Source organism: Borostomias antarcticus (assembly GCF_949987555.1).
Source record: "Borostomias antarcticus genome assembly, chromosome: 9".
Classification (NCBI taxonomy): Eukaryota; Metazoa; Chordata; class Actinopteri; order Stomiiformes; family Stomiidae; genus Borostomias; species Borostomias antarcticus.
The window spans coordinates 23,154,442-23,174,747 of NC_140242.1; the positions used below are offsets into that span (position 1 = coordinate 23,154,442).

Genomic DNA, 20,306 nt, shown 5'->3' on the forward strand with positions numbered 1-20,306 from the left:
TCTGAGGAGAACAGAAAGGTGACACAGAGGAGAAAGACGCAGCTGTATTTAGTACACCTAGAGAGATTTGCAGACCAACCACACGTGTTGTTTAGAGAGGGTCTGTCTGGGGGCTTTTACTGGAAGGCAGAGAGGAGTGGATGATGGGTTTTTATAGACCATTTCAATAGAACCAATGGAACTTTCGGTTAATAGGGAAACAACTTCTTGGTCCAAGTAAACTGCACTGAACACTGTGGTATTTAAGCAATTGACCACTCGAGGCAGTGGGTTACAGGGGATTTTACCACAGCTACGGGGCGTTGTTAGAAAACCCCCGTAGCTGTGGTAAAACCCACTGCCTCGAGTGGTCAATTGCTTTTCTACAACGGTTACTAAAAACACTCAGTAGTAACATTCAATCATTTATTTATTTCATTCTTATCATTTTAGTATTTACAAAATATTCCGCGATATGCTATAGTTCTGAATTAAATGGTTGCCAGGCAACATAGGCTATCTCGCCTGTTTGGGTTGGCCTTGTTCACATAAGCCATAAGGCATAATTCGGGTGGTTCACGTTTATTTGAATATTTCCAGCCATGGTGCAGTTATTAAAACAGTTCTCCAGAGCACTCGTTTTTGCTGGTAGGGGTGTGGAAGTGTTGGAGTCGAACTGATGAGTGCGTTATTGTAATAGGATACGAAAAAGGCGAGGTTGCTGCGACTGGTTGCTACGCAAAGTAACCTACCGCTTGATTTTATCAATGGCCTCGTCAATGAGATTGACGGCGCATTAATACTAATTGTTATGCGGTCACAGCAGTGGGTTACAAAGTATTTTACCGCGGCTGCTAGCCAATCAGAATCAAGTATCCAAACTCTCAGATGTAGAATGCTTAATTAGTGCTAATTTTGTCAACGTTTTGATCTGAACTATTGTATATGATCATAAGTATCCTTAAAACAGGACTAAACATGCATTTTCCCTTTACTACTCATCCTTTTTTCCCTTTACTACTCATTTATTCTCAATAAAATAAAAAAGTTTAATTCTTTTAATTTTGGTTTCTTTTAAATCTGTTTTCATTGTGTTTGATTTGTGTTTTTATCCATCTATTTTTTTTTAATGTAAAGCACTATGTGCTACATTGATTTGTATGAATGATGCTATAGAAATAAAACAAATAACATTGACTTACAGATTGTAACAGACTGTGTTACTTACATGATAATCGGTCGCATGGGTACCTTTTGTTGTGTTTTTAATGACCAGACATGCTGTAGGCCTGTCTATTGCCTAATAGAATATTCTCACCATATCTGTTTCTCCCACAGAAGAACCAGAGACCATCTGAATTGTTATCAGGAACAATGTGATGCCATCTTGAATGACGTCAATGCAGCCCTTGGGCACCTGGACTCCCTTCAGAAGCAGTACCTGTTCGTGTCCAATAAGACAGGGACTCTACATGAGGCCTGTGAACAACTCTTGAAAGAGAAGGTAGGCAGCTTAAGTGCTCTAGGTCATTTTCAATAGCAATATCGTCACGGTGAATGTTGGCGCCAAGAGAATGTGTCACTGTGTTTGTCTGCGCAGTACATACTGTAAGAGTATGAAGGCCAAGGCCAGGCTAAAGTCTGATGTTACTGTTTCTCTTCAACAGTCTGAGCTCGTGGATCTCGCTGAAAGCATACAGCAGAAGCTGTCCTACTTCAATGAGTTGGAAAACATAAACACGGTACTTATCTTCCATTGCAATCGGCAACAACTTTGACTAGTTAAAGCGTTACAGACATTAATTATCGGTCTCTTCTCTTTCTCTTTGCAGAAATTGAACTCACCCACCTTTTCTGTAAACAGTGAAGGATTTATACCAATGCTTTCAAAGCTGGACGACTGTATAGAATATGTTTTTTCCCATGTAAGTTGTCAACGTATTTGTCCATTGTTGCAATTATAGGCCAAACATACTGAATTTCTCTCACTTTTTATCCCTGTTTTTGTCTACCACAGCCAAACTTTAAGGACTACCCAGTGTATCTAGCCAATTTTAAACAGTTTCTTTCCAAAGCAATGCACTTCATGAAGAGCCATACACTGAACACTATGCAGAATCTCACCAGCCAGTTAACAAAAAGGGTGAGGCCGAATCCCAATGACTTAATGACATTATGATTTCACAGCAAAATGTATGCCTTGTCTTCACCTGTCTGTCTGGCCTGGTGTTATATTCTCCAGGATCCACTAGGGTTGGCAAATGCAGACAATGCCTTCACACTCTACTATGTCAAGTTCAGAATTGCTGCACCCAAAGTCCGAGTTAGTACAGTGCAGATTTGTTGTAAATCATTATTGATGTTCTCAGGGTTGGAAAATAAAATCCTGTTTTCTTTCAGACATTGATCGAGCAGCGGGAGGAGAAGATTCCAGAGTAAGTATACCCATTCAGAGAAGATTCCACAATAAGTATGTCCATTCATGCTAAATGGCTTAAAAGTGCTGTGCATCTTGCCTGCTGTGTGTAACTGCCCTTCACTCTGTGTTGTGTGCAGGTACCAGAAGCTCCTAGATGAGATCCACCAGTGCTACCTGGACCAGAGAGAGCAGCTCCTCAGTCCCAGCATCACTTCCACCATCACAGACCTGACCAGCCAGAATAACAGAGACCACTGTGCTTTGGTAAGGCAAAGACCATCAGGCTTGCATCACTAGCCAAGCTCGTGTTAAAAGGAATGGACAGGTTGGCAGAGGTAGAACTGATAACTGGAGCTCCAGTGTAAGGTACTGATGGTGTCTGCAGTTGCTGATAGCATGTCTGTCCTGCTCTCTCTCTTCCTCTCTCTCTCTCTCTCCCTCCATCTCTCTCTTCCTCTCCCTCCCTCCCTCTCTCTCAGGTGCGCAGTGGTTGTGCCTTCATGGTTCATGTCTGCCAGGATGAGCACCAGCTCTACAATGAGTTATTCTCCAAACACACAAACAAACTGGAGTGAGTCGCCTGATCAGCACATTCCTCTATGCCCACAGCATCAGAGCTGGAAGTAACCGTGGCTTAAAGAGGCAATGAAATCAAAATTATTATTTTTTTTCGATTTTGGATCACATCCTTGTGTACCTATTTAACAATATATGCCAAATATTTTTCCAAATTTCCGCTTCGTTGTAATCTTATCTCAAATCCTATGATTTTTTTCTTCCTGTAAAACAAAATCTCCCGAGTGCTTACGTCAGCAATGCAAGAGCAAGGTCAACCAATAATCTCATCAATCAACGCTATCTGTCTATCAAATCTGTCTCAAGTTATAATAACTCGAAAGATTGTCAACGTTCCAGTGAAATTCCTCTAAATGTTATGTCTCGCCCCTATAGCCTGTTAGAGTCGGAAATACGTCAAACTACAGCAGGTATCTCAGATGTCCGTTTCAGCTGGACTTTAAAGCTTTGCTATGTTTGCTTATGAGGCTGGGCTCACATGAACAGTTTCCAAATTATTTGCTCGGGATATAGTCCAGGGACTTGGAGGCTAAAAGCACCCAGGTGAAGCCCAGGATATTCTCTAAGGATTTAGGAAGAGTGCCCGAGCTGGCGACTCCCATGGTCGCCATGGCAGCCAAATCCAATATGGCTGCCGTCCAAAAAAGGTTTTGGTTATAACTTTAGAACCAGATGAGCGACTGATGCAAACCTTGTGTCTATTTGAGGTTTTTGACCATTAGAAACACGTTGAAATGCTTATGTTTATGATTGGGTGTGTCTGGAACCCTAATTTGCATATTTTCAAGATGGCAGCTACCTGAAAATGTGTTTTAGCACAATTTAGACTCTTGGTAAACTTGGTGTCTGTGTTATGCTTTTTGAGCATTAGAGACATGTTAGATTTGTGATTGAATCAATCTAGAGCACTCTAATTAGCATATTAGCAATATGGCCATTATCCCAAACATTTTATTTAACATACATTTTCAGCCAGAATGAGTTTAGAGCAGTAGGAACGGGCTAAGATCAAACTGGTGCAAACAAACAACCTATGTATCTTACAGATGTCATTTTTATTAAAATAATTATATAAATGGAAGAGTAGAACCCATTCCTGTTGATACAGCTCATGTGAATTCCCCCATTCATTTTCTAGGGCGGCTGGTTCAATACCCGTATTTTGGGTTCTGGGGGGAGAGGTGAACAATATTCAAACTAGGGCTATCAATCGATTAAAAAATAAATCGAATTAATTACATGAACTGTAATTAATTAATCAAATGAATCTCAACACAATTGAATAATGGTGGCGTTTAGAGATTTTAATTATCAGGCTGATTTGCATAATATATCAATATAAAAGGGAATAAGAGTCCAGCTTCAAATCCTTTTAATGTAAGGTTTTATCAAAGAGAACGCCAAATAAAATCCACACCAACACCCTTCTGGTATGAGGATAACTTGGGTATCTCGAATTACTAAGTTGTTGGAACAAGATGCATTTAGAAAAAGCTCCGTTTTTTTTTTTTTTTTAACCCTTTAGGGCTTCTGTAGTTTTCGCACCAAACGTTTACGTTTTGCAAACGTAAGCAAACGGTGTGAAAGGTGGGCTAGTTTGGTGAACTAGACACTGGACTGAGGGAAATGTGAATTTTAGCCTATGATTGAATGAAAGAATACTGGAGCTTTTTCACTTCATCTGGATCGGTAGGCGGATCGGCGACCTCAGGCCGATACGTGATCCGTGAACCACGTCTGGATCGGAGCCCGATCCCGATACTGGATCGGATCAGTCCCATCTCTACCTCTTGATGGTGGCTTATAGCTGCATTAAAGGACGGAATTTACAACGCTTCCATTAAGCCCTTGTCTTCTACCATATTGACCTGCAGTCTATAGCAATTCATTTGCGACCGAATTTGTTAATTTGTCTGTGGTAGCCATAGCCTACTCATTCTGTGCTGCCTGCTCTTTAGCTTACGGGGTCCATAGGCCCTGTGCACCAGCTCCACTACTTCCCTAAAGTCACTTGGCATCTAGATTTCCTGTCCTATATGATTGGATTAAGTAATTAATCAGGTGTGCGGCAGACCCAGCGCACACCTGATTAATCACTTAATCCAATCATATAGGACAGGAAATAAAGATGCCAAGTGACTTTCAGGAAGTAGTGGAGCTGGTGCACAGGGCTTATTGGGCAAAATCGGTTAACAATTTTTTTTCCCCCGATTACATTGCGTTACTTAAATGAATTAATTAATTTTTGGATACTTAATTGATCTAATTAACATGTTAAATATACAGCCCCATATAAACTGCTCAAACAGTGTGGTTGTGTAGCCTACAATGTGAGCCCTTTCAGGCCCTGTATTGTATGTTTGTACTTGGAACCAGGTTCAGTGTAATATGACACTTGTGTAACTTACATTGTTTCATTCGCCGTGTCTCACCCATATCATCCTGTGAGCTTGTATAAAAGTGAGAAAAAGAGGGTAGATTTTATATTTTCACCTCCTAACTGGAGACAGCAGGGGTATTCAGCCAGGCAGCAGAGTAGTGATTATTCTGTGTCATTTTAAACTTCTGGCCTGATTGATATTGTGAAAAACAACAGGGGAGATGGTGGGTGGACTGAGGGGAGGCAGGAGAGGGAGAGAGGCCATTAAGCAGCAATCGCATCCCAGCAGTCGAGCCTAATAGCTGCCTTCCATCCACATTCAGCTGGCTTGCCCTGCACCACACAATGTAGCTCTAATTGGGCTGTTCACCTGTTTGCAGCCAGCACAGTGGGGGCATATACAGTACATTGTGGAAATTTACAGAAAAGGACATGTCTACACATAGTATACTGCTGTCATGTGCTTTATTTACCCATCAAATACATAACGTTTCGCCCTGAAAGGGCCTCAGTATACTGTGTGCGGAGGGCCCAGAGGACCCTGGGGCGAGAGAGAGATAAACGCTTCTGTCTGTCATCTGCACCAGGGGCGTAGATTTGTTAAATGTTTTTAGCCAATCATCCACACCATGGGCATGTATTTGTTATTCAAGTTTTTATCCAATCACATCGCATTGGGTAGTGCGGTTTGAACGTTTTTCAAATCAAATCGTGTTTGGCGGGTGAAGCCTTTAATAGACCTTTCCGACCTGTCAATCACATGGAGAATAATCACCAATAAGGTTGCTTGATTTTTTAAGACCACGCCTCTGATGTCCCACAAACAAAGCGTGTCCCGCGTTGTGTTCATAGATTAGACATAAGTTTGAATAAAATTGTTCTTAAAACGTACAGAAAACGACCTGCAGGCTGCTGTACCATAATGTTATAAGGAAACAAGCTGTATGATACTCCACGCCTCCCTCTACGCAGTTTGCAGCAGCACCAACACAAAAAGCTACAGTAGCTAATTAGTCCGTAGCTAGCAGATCATTCTCACAGGCTTATGTTCTAAGAATGAATCGTCTGAAGGCGTCTGTGCCTTACGCATTGATTACCAACACCTAGCATCAACTCGTATGTTGTCACCTGCTCCACTCGAAATCCAAATCTCATGGATATATCCTTATGTAAAATAGTTCTGGAGTTTCTGTAGAACTCTCTTAGACAAGTGGCATTTGGCAAATAACATACAACAATATTGTCAGGAATCCTTGAGAGAATCATCAGGTATGTGCTGTTCAGTGAACATTGTATTATCTCCAAAGCTTGTGGGGCATAGCAACAGTAATTAAAGCTGCTTCGCAGCGATGAGGCGGGGCCAGGCAATTTCCGACAAGTTTAGGAGCAATAAGCGAGAGAATAGGACAACAAGAAAGTTGACATTCCAATGTTCATTTTGTACATTCGTATCGTAAAACATTTGTAAAACATTTTGATGCGTTGTAAGCTCGATTTTGATAATTCAACAATGGTCAATGAGTTTGTGAATTACAGTCTGAAGATCCAGTGTAGCAAGTTTGGTGTTAATTGATTGGAAAATGTTGGATGAGATATGTTTATTAATTTTTACAGGTTTTGTTTGCTTTTCTTCATAATTGAACATTAACTTCAGCAGCTGTGTACTCAGTCAGTTGCCAATCAATCGATTTAGTCATTGTAATCTTCGGCGGGGGTGGGGTAGGGTTGCCAACAGCGATGTCTCAGATTCGTGGAGCTTGCGTTGGATTGTGGGTAACGTAGTTTTCTCTGTATGAAGTGTTGGTTTCAGAGGACAGAATTAAACATATTTTAAAAAAATCAATTTTTGAGATAAAATTCCGAAAGAAATCATACTACATCTTGGATATGTGGCTAATGTTGTCACTTTTTATGAGGATGATCAGACATTGATTTGGCGAGAATTAATAGGAACTATATACAGAACTGTTAACAGTAAAACTTTTTGATGTGCCGTGGGCTCAATTTTTCATATTTCAAAAATCTGTGAGGATCGTTTGGTAAGGACAGTCTGAAGATACAGTAGATCAATTTTGGTGTCAATTGAACTAAAAATGTGGGAGGAGATAGGTTTGATAGGTTTAACAGTTTATGAAGAAATCAGAGTGATGGACTTAAAAATTCCTGCAAGGTCAAAGCGTATGAAAGTTTTGTCTCACTTGGGCCTACATTCACGTGGTGGTTTTACAGTGATAGCACCTATGGCTGATTTGTTATGATTTCTTAAAGTTTTAAACTTTAGCCTGTTGCTGTAGCGCCACCTTCAGGTTTATTGACCTACAATGCAGGTTGAGGACTTTGGGTATAGTACTGGAGCTATGTGCAAATTTTGGTGATTTTTTGTCCACGGGAAGTTAGACTTCAGTGGAAGATGGAGAATAATAATAATCAGAATTCCTGCAAGGTCAGAGTGTATGAAAGTTTTGTCTCACTTGGGCCTACATTCACGTGGTGGTTTTACTGTGATGGCACCTATGGCTGATTTGTTATGATTTTTTAAAGTTTTAAACTTTAGACTTTTGCTGTAGCGCCACCTTCAGCTTTATTGACCTACAATGCAGGTTGAGGACTTTGGGTTTAGTACTGGAGCTATGTGCACATTTTTGTGATTTTTTGTCCACAGGAAGTTAGACTTCAGTGGAAGATGGAGAATAATAATAATAAGTAAAACATTTTAATGCATTGTAAGCTCAATTTTGATAATTCAATAATCTGGTCAATGAGTTTGTGAATGACAGTTTGAAGATCCAGTGTAGCAACTTTAGTATTAATTGATTGAAAAATGTGGGTTACAGGTTTTGTTAGCTTTTTTTTTTCATAATTGAACATTAACTTCAGCAGCTGTGTACTCAGTCAGTTGCCAATCAATCGATTTAGTCATTTGTAATCCTCGGCGGGGGTTGGGTAGGGTTGCCAACAGCGATGTCTCAGATTCGTGGAGCTTGCGTTGGATTGTGGGTAACGTAGTTTTCTCTGTATGAAGTGTTGGTTTCAGAGGACAGAATTAAACATATTTTAAAAAATTCAATTTTTGAGATAGAATTCTGAAAAAAATCATACTACATCTTGAATATGTGGCCAATGTTGTCACTTTTTATGAGGATGATCAGACATTGATTTGGCGAGAATTAATAGGAACTGTATACAGAACTGTTAACAGTAAAACTTTTTGAAGTGCTGTAGGCTCTATTTTTCATATTTCAAAAATCTGTGAGGATCGTTTGGTAAGGACAGTCTGAAGATACAGTAGATCGATTTTGGTGTCAATTGAACAAAAAATGTGGGAGGAGATAGGTTTGATAGGTTTTACAGTTTATGAAGAAATCAGAGTGATGGACTTCAAAATTCCTGCAAGGTCAAAGCGTATGAAAGTTTTGTCTCACTTGGGACTACATTCACGTGGTGGTTTTACAGTGATAGCACCTATGGCTGATTTGTTATGATTTTTTTAAAGTTTTAAACTTTAGACTGTTGCTGTAGCGCCACCTTCAGGTTTATTGACCTACAATGCAGGTTGAGGACTTTGGGTATAGGACTGGAGCTTTGTGCAAATTTTGGTGATTTTTTGTCCACGGGAAGTTAGACTTCAGTGGAAGATGGAGAATAATAATAATTATAATAATAATAATAATAATAATATAGGCAAATACAATAGGGTTCCGGCAGCTACGCTGCCTGGCCCCTAATAATAATAATATAGGCAAATACAATAGGGTTCCGGCAGCTACGCTGCCTGGCCCCTAACTAGAGGGGGGAACTTGCCACCTGAATAGGAAAGGTCTATTGCGTTGGGCAGATGCAGCCTGTTGAAATTTTAGCTTGGAAGAATGGAGGCTGAAGATCAATGTCAAACAGTATGTAACGACCTCAATAACAATAAGAAACTTAATACAAAGTATGCCATTAAGTCATTAGGTCGACTTTGCAGCAGGAATATTGCTCGCTAATGCTGAAGAGTGCAAATTACAGAGCCCTAATGATATGAAATGTTAATGTTGCTTTGGGGGAGATATAGCAGTGGCTGTCTGTAGACAACTTAATAAAATTAATGTGTAGGTCTACAGAGAGATGTGGTGTATGTTTGCTATGTCAAAAGTAGGCTACTAGCTGAATTGTTGTTTCATAGTGTTGGGTATGTATTGGCTTGTAGGCCTACAGTAGTAAAGCTCTATTCACAAGGGACTATTATTATATTTATATTTTCCTTTATTATATTTGTACCTGGGCTGCAAGGCTCTGCGTAACTGCATTGGATTTACAGTAATGTGTGACATATGCTCCGGTATTTTCGGTAGAAGTGGCCTTTACACAGGTTATTGCTGACGTTTGAAAGAGGAGATTTTGTGCTTTCCTACTGTGTAGAATATGTTCTGCAACTCCCATTATTGACTGCCTGCTGACAAAGTCAGCTGTTTTATTCCCTTGACTTGACATAGCAAGTGCGCGAGCCCCCTGGAGCTCTGTCAACGCTGTCAGAGCTCTGTCAACGCTGTCGAAAGTTTTTTTTTTCTTAAAGGACAGGTTCAGAATTTAGCATTATAAGCCATTTTATAAGGTTATTTATGATCATATACAACGGCCGATATCAAAGTTTTGTCAAACGGTGCACTTTTGTGATATAGCCCGTCGCCGCTAACATACTCATTGGCTCCATACCTGCAGGTGCATAGACAAAATCCCTAAAATCCATAAACTCTCGTTTTCAAAGACAGCCAAAGTTTGACAAAACGTTGATATTGGCCATTGTATATGATCGTAAATAACCTTTTAACATGGCTTATAATAATGCTAAATTCTGAACCTGTACTTTAATTTCTAAACTCAAATGGTGAATTGATAAATCAATATTACCATTTTGCATATCTCTTTACTAAATAGGTAGGCATGTGCAGTTATTTTTCTGTCTATTTAGTAATAATTGAAAAGTTTCTTGGACTTTGTCTATTTCTTTGCTTGCAGCTAGTTTACCCAGAGGTAACCAGGTATGTGACCCTGATGTTGGGAGAACATGGAGTCAGGGGGGCATCTGGGGTCGTGGCAATCTGGGGCAAGATGTAATTGGCGATATCCCTTGTTATCCTTTAGTCTTTTTTGGTCCAGCACCAGTTTTGGGGGGAGTACTGTATATATATTGTACCCAGGAGCCTGCCTGTGCAATTGTGCGTGAGGAACTGCTTCTGTAGAGCCCATAAATGTACCAGCTAAAGAAGTGATTTATTGTGGAGTGCATAGTTAAGTGGCTGAGTGTGTTTTTTACTCAGACCTTTATGGTAAAAGCTGGGAGATGGGATTAGAGGATGGACTGTTCTATTGTCTGGTTCTAAATCCAACAGCCTGTTTGACCAGTGTGCTGTCCCTGCGGTCCCAGCACCTTCACCTTCTGTTGATGTCCAACAGAGCTGGTGTAGGTGGAAGCTGACCACACACACACACACACACACACACACATACACGTACAGTATCTGTGAAGTCTGATACTGGCTCTTCTCCATCTCCTCTGTGAAGACTTCTGTCAGGGTAATGGGGAATTTTTGGGATAGTGACCCTATTTGTAATATGCAAATTAGGGTGTTCTAGATAGATTGTCATACATCTGAGTATTCCAATGTGTTTCTAATGCTCAAAAACAGTAAAATAGAGTCATAAAGAGTGAAAAGTTATGGTAAAACTCAGTTTCTGGTAACCACGATCTTGGAAATTAGTGGTCCATGTACATTCACTCATAAACATAATCTTCCAACGTGTTTCTAATGCTCACAAAACATAGAATAGACACTGAGTTTGCATTTGTAGCTTCTTAGATGAGATGAGACACTGGAGGATCTTGAAGGGGATACATAACAGAGAGATTGGACGGTAACTCTTGTGGTTGCTATCAGTTGACAGACTTTTCTTTGCATACGGTGGTTGATCGCAGCTACTGATGGGGGGCACCACAAGAAAGTGTCTGCCTCGCCCCCCCAGCTCAAAACCTTTTTCAGGTGGTGGCCATTTTGGATTTGGCTGCCATAGTGACCCAGGCCGGCTCGCAAAATCATTAGAGAATGCCCTGGGCTTCACCTGGTCCAAATTTGGCGCTTTTGCACGAATTTTCATGAAAATATCCTTAAGGCCCTCCACTAATATCTGTATATTGTAATACTCACTGAACCAGTAGGAGCCACTCTTATGCAGTAAAACAAGAGACTGGTATGGATATGGCTGGGTGTCCTCGGATGAAGTGGTGAATGAGGGTAAATAACGGAGAGTGTGGTTTGTCTCCCTCCCAGCGAGCTGCTGGAGAAGCTGTGTCTGTCTCTATACGACGTCCTGCGGCCCCTCATCATCCACGTCGTCCACCTAGAGACCCTGTCGGAGCTCTGCGGCATCCTCAAGAATGAGATGCTGGAGGACCACGTCCACAACAATGGTACTGCTCACCCCTGAAAGAACATCTACTGTATACTGCAAAGAGGCTATACAGTATTAGAGATGGGCACACAGTTATATTAGAGATGGGCACACACAGTTATATTAGAGATGGGCACACAGTTATATTAGAGATGGGCACACGCAGCTATATTAGAGATGGGCACACGCAGCTATATTAGAGATGGGCACACACAGCTATATTAGAGATGGGTACACACAGCTATATTAGAGATGGGCACACACAGCTATATTAGAGATGGGCACACAGCTATATTAGAGATGGGCACACAGTTATATTAGAGATGGGCACACAGCTATATTAGAGATGGGCACACAGTTATATTAGAGATGGGCACACAGCTATATTAGAGATGGGCACACAGTTATATTAGAGATGGGCACACAGTTATATTAGAGATGGGCACACAGCTATATTAGAGATGGGCACACAGTTATATTAGAGATGGGTACACACAGCTATATTAGAGATGGGCACACAGCTATATTAGAGATGGGCACACACAGCTATATTAGAGATGGGCACACACAGCTATATTAGAGATGGGCACACAGTTATATTAGAGATGGGCACACACAGCTATATTAGATATGGGCACACACAGCTATATTAGAGATGGGCACACAGCTATATTAGAGATGGGCACACAGTTATATTAGAGATAGGCACACAGCTATATTAGAGATGGGCACACAGTTATATTAGAGATGGGTACACACAGCTATATTAGAGATGGGCACACACAGCTATATTAGAGATGGGCACACAGTTATATTAGAGATGGGCACACAGCTATATTAGAGATGGGCACACAGTTATATTAGAGATGGGTACACACAGCTATATTAGAGATGGGCACACACAGCTATATTAGAGATGGGCACACAGCTATATTAGAGATGGGCACACAGTTATATTAGAGATGGGCACACAGCTATATTAGAGATGGGCACACAGTTATATTAGAGATGGGCACACAGCTATATTAGAGATGGGCACACAGTTATATTAGAGATGGGCACACAGTTATATTAGAGATGGGCACACACAGCTATATTAGAGATGGGCACACGTAGTTATATTAGAGATGGGCACACACAGCTATATTAGAGATGGGCACACGTAGCTATATTAGAGATGGGCACACATAGCTATATTAGAGATGGGCACACACAGCTATATTAGAGATGGACACAGCTATATTAGGGATGGGCACACATCACTATATTAGAGATGGGCACACACAGCTATATTAGAGATGGGCAGACAGCTATATTAGAGATGGGCACACAGTTATATTAGAGATGGGCACACACAGCTATATTAGAGATGGGCACACGTAGCTATATTAGAGATGGGCACACAGCTATATTAGAGATGGGCACACAGCTATATTAGAGATGGGCACACATAGCTATATTAGAGATGGGCACACAGCTATATTAGAGATGGGCACATGCAGCTATATTAGAGATGGGCACACACAGCTATATTAGAGATGGGCACACACAGTTATATTAGAGATGGGCACACACAGCTATATTAGAGATGGACACAGTTATATTAGAGATGGGCACACAGCTATATTAGAGATGGGCACACAGCTATATTAGAGATGGGCACACACAGCTATATTAGAGATGGACACACAGCTATATTAGAGATGGGCACACATAGCTATATTAGAGATGGGCACACAGCTTTATTAGAGATGGACACACAGCTATATTAGAGATGGGCACATGCAGCTATATTAGAGATGGGCACACACAGCTATATTAGAGATGGGCACACATAGCTATATTAGAGATGGGCACACATAGCTATATTAGAGATGGGCACACAGCTATATTAGAGATGGGCACACAGCTATATTAGAGATGGGCACACACAGCTATATTAGAGATGGGCACACACAGCTATATTAGAGATGGGCACACAGCTATATTAGAGATGGGCACACAGCTATATTAGAGATGGGCACACACAGCTATATTAGAGATGGGTACACACAGCTATATTAGAGATGGGCACACACAGCTATATTAGAGATGGGCACACACAGCTATATTAGAGATGGGCAGACAGCTATATTAGAGATGGGTACACACAGCTATATTAGAGATGGGCACACACAGCTATATTAGAGATGGGCACACACAGCTATATTAGAGATGGGCAGACAGCTATATTAGAGATGGGCACACATAGCTATATTAGAGATGGGCACACAGCTATATTAGAGATGGGCAGACAGCTATATTAGAGATGGGCACACGTAGCTATATTAGAGATGGGCACACACAGCTATATTAGAGATGGGCACACACAGCTATATTAGAGATGGGCACACACAGCTATATTAGAGATGGGCACACACAGCTATATTAGAGATGGGCACACAGCTATATTAGAGATGGGCACACAGCTATATTAGAGATGGGCACACACAGCTATATTAGAGATGGGTACACACAGCTATATTAGAGATGGGCACACACAGCTATATTAGAGATGGGCACACACAGCTATATTAGAGATGGGCACACACAGCTATATTAGAGATGGGCACACACAGCTATATTAGAGATGGGCTCACACAGCTATATTAGAGATGGGCACACAGCTATATTAGAGATGGGCACACACATAGCTATATTAGAGATGGGCACACACAGCTATCTTATCTCCCAGTCTTCCCTCACCCCTGCCTCTATGCTGGCGACTTTAATTGTCAGCACAAGGATTGGTGGTACAGCACCAATACAACCACACTTTGTGCTTGTCATTTTGCCAGTTGTGTGAGCTCAACACACTTCACACATTTTCACTTTTCTTTGGCATATAAGCAATTCAGTAATTTCAAATGTAACAACCATTAGGATAGAAGTCAAATGGATATGTTTTAATATTCTATTTCATCAAAGATTTTTTTTTTTTTAAATAGGCCTCCATTTTTTTCTTTTCTTCAAAATAGGCTGCACTCACGATTACAAAATGTTTTACAATAACGGTTTGGTTATTCGAATACCTGTGCCCATCCTTAACATATATACTGTAGCCTATGTACAGGCCTGAGCAAGACAAGCACACTGACCTTGGAAAATATTGATTAATGAAAGGTAACTTCCTAGTCTCACATACCCAGACCTATCTCCACACTTCGTTTATGCTGTGCGGTCTGGCTGGACTCATTACCATTCAGGGTAATGAGTGAGGGGGGGGGCTTTAAACCAATCACAATCGTCTTGGGCGGAGCGATTGCTACAGTAGGTTGTTGTTGTTTTACGTAGTCTGGATTGAATCTTATTGGGCTAATGACGAGGCTTATCCCCAAAACCTACATCCGTAGAGTCAGACTAGTTACCTCCTAATATTGTGTGCATTAAGGCGGGTTTTGGTGTGTGTGTGTCTGCAGCTGCTCAGTTGGGTGCTTTCGATGCGGTGGTAAAGCAGATGCTGGAGGATGTCCAGGAGAGGCTTGTCTACAGGACGCACACCTACATCCAGACTGACATCCTGGGCTACAGCCCCGCCCCCGGCGACCTGGCCTACCCTGAGAAGCTGGAGATGATGGAGGTGGGCCTGCCGTCCGCTGAACCACATCTCTGTGTAGAACGGGACGCATTGGGACATGACGAGTCTAACCTCTCTCCTCCTCTCTTTCTCCTTTCCAGAAAATCTCCCAGAGTTTGAAAGAGGAGCAGATGATGCTGATGTCACAGGAGTCCTCATTCTCTGACGTGCAGCTAGAGGACCAAGAGTCTAGGAGAGGCAGCAACGCAAGTTTTTGCTGAAAAACAGAAAGGAATCTGCACACTGTATCTCGCTGTCGTATAGTAGATTTATTCCATGACGTATTGAGCCAAAGCTCTCCCCCAGACGACACCTTTCTGTTTGTCATGCTGTATTATTGATCCCAGCACAATCTAAAAATGGTGGATGTGTGCAACTTTTCCTTCTACCTGTATTTTTCTTCCCTGGCATGACGTCTCTCTCTCTCTCTCTCTCTCTCTCTCTCTCTGCTCCTCTGTTCACAGGCGTAGTAGAGTCATCATCATGCATGCAAGCGTCCATCTCTCCTGCTTACCTGCATGGGATGTGGTACCCCACAGTCAGATGCACGCTGGTCTGCCTGTCCAAGCTGTACAGGTGCATAGACGTGAGTCCCCACCTGCCCGGTAGCGCCTTTCTTAGTCTAGGATGAGTCTAAACGTGATCTGAATCTGATGAGGGATGTACTGTATATTTCCTGGCATTTCATTTTGTATGACTCTCAATCCCCCAGAGTTGTGATGTGAAATGATTTAGTCTAGTGTCTTATCTATCTCTGCTGCATCTCCCATGTCTGTGTGTGCGTTTTGTATTGATGTCGTTTGGTGGTGTTCCAGAGAGCAGTCTTCCAGGGTTTATCTCAAGAAGCTTTATCAGCCTGCATCCAGTCCCTGCTGAAAGCCTCGGACATCATCCTCAAAAACAAGGTTCGCACTGCTTTTTTTTTTAAGACACAACACAAAGTATTATACGCTTTACATGTAATGTTTCTTTCTGGAAGATACAACTACAGGATTATACTTTTGAAATTGGTCTTTGAGACTCAAAGATCCCCACTGGCCCTGTTCACAGAGACTCGAGTCACTCCTAGCAGTTATGACTTAATTCCATAATCAGGTCTGTGTAGGTTAAGTTTTTTTTGCTGAATTTATTACCTTGACTTTGCATATATCCGTTGTCCATTATCCATGAGTTGCTCTGTGGTTTCATCTTTTTGCAGACGCAGGTAGATGGACAGCTGTTTCTGATCAAGCACCTGCTGATAATGAGGGAACAGATTGCGCCCTTCCATGCTGACTTTGCCATCAAAGAAATCTCCATGGACCTGAGGAAAACCCGAGGTGAGTTCACTCGGGGTGAAGAGACCAGCATGTCATTTAGCTGAGTGAATCCAGTCATTAGGCAATATTCTCAATATTAAGATAAGATGGACTTTAATAATCCCCAGGTGGGAAATTTGGGCATTACAGCACAAATACAAGCACATTACAGCACAAATACAATACAAGCACAACAACCATTAACAGTCATAAAAAAACATAGCATACATACGTGCACACAATACAACAATAGCAATTTCAAGTGAAACATGTTTAGTAAATAACTAATACTGTTAATTAAAACTATAAATAGCTAACTATAAAAATAAAAACTAGCCAATGTATAGTGTAAAAATTTAATGAGACAATTATGAACCATTACTCATGGCTTGCTTTCAGGCAGACATCCCCCCATTTTTCATATCAGTCAAGGTCATATTTCAGTGTGACACTAGAGGGCACTGTAACCCTTGTCAAGCAAGATCTTAATCTCTGTATCTTTTTGTTCAGATGCTGCCTTCAAAATCTTCAACCCCAGGGATTTTCCCAAATTATTCAGATTTAACAGCCACAACGCCATCCTTGAATTTCTCTTAGAGGTGGTGTGTTTCTTTTCTCCCCACATCATATACTGGGTGTAACATGGGGATGTCTCCTGTCCTGAAGAACCTTCCAGAAAACCCCATCTGTTATCCATGCCCCCCAGGGAACGCCAGAGATCAAGGAGCACTACATCGACTCTAAGAAGGATGTGGACCGACACCTGAAGTTCAGCTGTGAGCAGTTCATCCAGCAGCAGACTCAGCTCTTTGCGGGGAACCTGGAGGAGTTTCTCACCAAGGTAGCTCACCTGTCAGAAAGCGAGGAGGCAGACAGAGCCTCAGGCTCAGACTGCACAAAACTGACCTTGGGCTGTCTTTGTCTGCCTTTGATTGGCTATTCACCCATTCCCTAAAGGTTACCGTGTTGTGCATTTATGAAAAGAAAGAAAAGGCCATTCACGTTTATTCTTTTGGTTATTCTAATCTATTCAACTGAATGTAACAACCCATCAATGCCTTTTCTATTTTTAATTCTGTCTTCACGTTTTACTGAAAATGGACTGTATAGTTAAGCATGTGTCTTTCTCTGTCTACTGTAAGGACTGCGATTGGTCAGATTGTTGCCTTCTGTGGCTGACTGCAATGTGGCATGGTGGTCTCCCCGTGCAGGTTTCAGCCCTGAAAACCATGGCCATCCAAGGTGGTCCCACATACAGCCTCACCCAGCAACCTTGGGCACAGCCGGGTGAGATTCATCTCTGGGTGCCACAAGGGTGGCGTCATATTTCAGCAAAACCACTAATCATGTTAACATGCTAGAAGGCTCGGCTCTGAAAAACATTTTGTGTGTGTGTGTGTGTGTGTGTGTGTGTCTCCCCTTTTAGCCAAGATCAATGACATAGTGATGGCTACCTACCGGGTGATGAAGAGCAAACTGCCGAGCACACTACAGAGCTTGTCCTTGTACCTGACCAACAGGGAAACAGAGTTCATTCTCTTCAAGCCTGTCAGGGTGGGTAGCAGACAGCAGTGACAGATTCTCTATTCTCCTCAGCTCTCCTGCATCTCTTTGTTATCCCACAAAATCCCACCACACATTCAGCACGGGACACTTAAATCATCATCTTCTCTCCTGATAATAGAGAAATCGTCGCGCTCCCTGCGATCTTAAGTGCTAGCCTAGTTGAATACGAATGAAAATGTGGCACGGCCGACACGGAAACAAAGGAAGTAAGGGGTGGACCTAAATTCCTCCCAGCACTCTCTTAACTGAACACTGTCTCTTCCTCAGAACAACGTCCAGCTGGTGTTCCAGAGGCTGCACGCTGCGCTGCAAGAGGAGTACAGCGTGGAGGACCTTCAGATCATCGCAAGCCCCTCCATGGAACAGGTGAGCGTCCAACTACACGGACAGTCAAATCTTGGTGGACGTTGTTCAGTGAGGTGAGCGCCCGCTGTGACTTCTTTTCAGATTAACCTCCTGCTGTCTGTGAACAAGTAGCCCGCCGGCAGTGGTCAGATGAAGGCGCGGAGCCCTCTGTGGACAGCAGGACGGCAGTGTTCCTCCAGCTTAAGGACAGGGAGAGGCAACCACAGCCACAGGACTGTCTGAGCTGGTGTCTGGCCCCTCATCCGCAGCCATAATGAGCTGGTGTCTGGCCCCTCATCCGCAGCCATAATAATCTGGTGTCTTGGCCCTCAACCACAGCCATAATGAGCTGCTCTCTGGGCCCTCAACCACAGCCATAATGAGCTGCTCTCTGGGCCCTCAACCACAGCCATAGGACTGTCTGAGCTGCTCTCTGGGCCCTCAACCACACCCATAGGACTGTCTGAGCTGCTCTCTGGGCCCTCAACCACACCCATAGGACTGTCTGAGCTGGTCTCTGGGCCCTCAACCGTAACCATAGGACTGTCTTAGCTGGTCTCTGGGCCCTCAACCACACCCATAGGACTGTCTTAGCTGGTCTCTGGTTCCTCAACCACAGCCATAGGACTGTCTGAGCTGCTCTCTGGCCCCTCTGGCCATGTTGGTAAGGCAGCAGAGGGACAGAGATCCTCCATCATGCCAGTGTTACCACCCCAGACAGTCACGCAGCAGCTCCGAGCGCGCTGGGGCTCACTTCATCATCCAGAGAGCATGAGTGGGGAAATGGAGAGTAGAATTTATTTTGGTGCCGGTCTCGGCCAGCTGGCTTGGTGCAGGGGCTGGGCTTGCTTTTAACGTGTGGCAGATCCATGGTGTTATTGTATCAAAAGTGTTTCTCTTAACATTATGAAAATGTTCAGAGTGAAAGGAAATGAGCCAGCACGCTGAGGAGAAACAGGGCTGAGATGAGGACACTCCAGCCAGGCTCATAGAGACACTAAGGCTTGTTCCTCCACCAAGTATTGCAGCTAATGGGCAATGAGGGGCTGCCACTCGAATGCCATTGTCATTTTCCGTAATGGATTTCGAAGGACAGCAAGAAAACAAGCTGCGAAAATAAATCCAATTCCCCTGTAAGCCTAAGCCCTCTCTCTCTCTCTCTCTCTCTCTCTGTACCTGTGTGGTTGATCCCTGTGATGCATGTGTCGCTGTGCTCTTCGGTTTAACAAGGTCTCTCTCTGTTTGTAGGTTTGGAACTTTCCAGTGGTTTTAGTCCATGTCAACTGTTTTTCAAAAGATTCTTCCATGGGCTGTTTGTGAATGTTTTTGTTAAGTTCTTGCATATTATGTAAAAAAGACCCTGAAATATTAATGTTTTATACCTTTTCTTTTGTATTTGGGATTCCTCTGAATGGCTGTTTTAACATGGACCTTTGACTCTAAGCGGTTTTGAACTGTATATGAATAAGAAAGATACTATAAAATGAATCAAAACATTTGCTTGGGCATCTTCTGTTTAAAATTGTGAATAGTTCAAACTATTATCACGTCCCACTTCCTTATCACCAATAAAAAGGATGAACATCTGATATGCATGTATTTCTCTATACTATTCAATAACACAGGATTTAATGGAAAATAAAGAGTACAGTTAGGTCCATAAATATTTAGACATTGACAGAATCTTCATCATTTTGG

At 42.3% G+C, this 20,306-nt stretch overlaps 1 protein-coding gene across 1 annotated transcript in view; it reads left to right on the plus strand.

Annotated features, from left to right (window-relative positions):
• LOC311312908 (conserved oligomeric Golgi complex subunit 3-like) overlaps nt 1-20,018 on the plus strand; it is a gene marked incomplete at its 5' end in the record, with an annotated part of 25,140 nt that extends 5,122 nt beyond the window's left edge. The window contains 19 exons of the mRNA XM_084442916.1: nt 1,318-1,483; nt 1,593-1,721; nt 1,812-1,904; nt 1,997-2,122; nt 2,380-2,414; nt 2,536-2,662; nt 2,878-2,969; nt 11,663-11,802; nt 15,242-15,402; nt 15,501-15,609; nt 15,864-15,985; nt 16,215-16,304; nt 16,598-16,718; nt 17,208-17,296; nt 17,404-17,538; nt 17,909-17,984; nt 18,124-18,251; nt 18,531-18,629; nt 18,711-20,018. Coding sequence (XP_084299042.1) covers nt 1,318-1,483; nt 1,593-1,721; nt 1,812-1,904; nt 1,997-2,122; nt 2,380-2,414; nt 2,536-2,662; nt 2,878-2,969; nt 11,663-11,802; nt 15,242-15,402; nt 15,501-15,609; nt 15,864-15,985; nt 16,215-16,304; nt 16,598-16,718; nt 17,208-17,296; nt 17,404-17,538; nt 17,909-17,984; nt 18,124-18,251; nt 18,531-18,629; nt 18,711-18,740 — 2,068 coding nt within the window. The 3' untranslated portion in view covers nt 18,741-20,018. The remainder of the gene's footprint in view (nt 1-1,317; nt 1,484-1,592; nt 1,722-1,811; nt 1,905-1,996; nt 2,123-2,379; nt 2,415-2,535; nt 2,663-2,877; nt 2,970-11,662; nt 11,803-15,241; nt 15,403-15,500; nt 15,610-15,863; nt 15,986-16,214; nt 16,305-16,597; nt 16,719-17,207; nt 17,297-17,403; nt 17,539-17,908; nt 17,985-18,123; nt 18,252-18,530; nt 18,630-18,710) is intronic.
• Nucleotides 20,019-20,306: the final 288 nt, after the last annotated feature.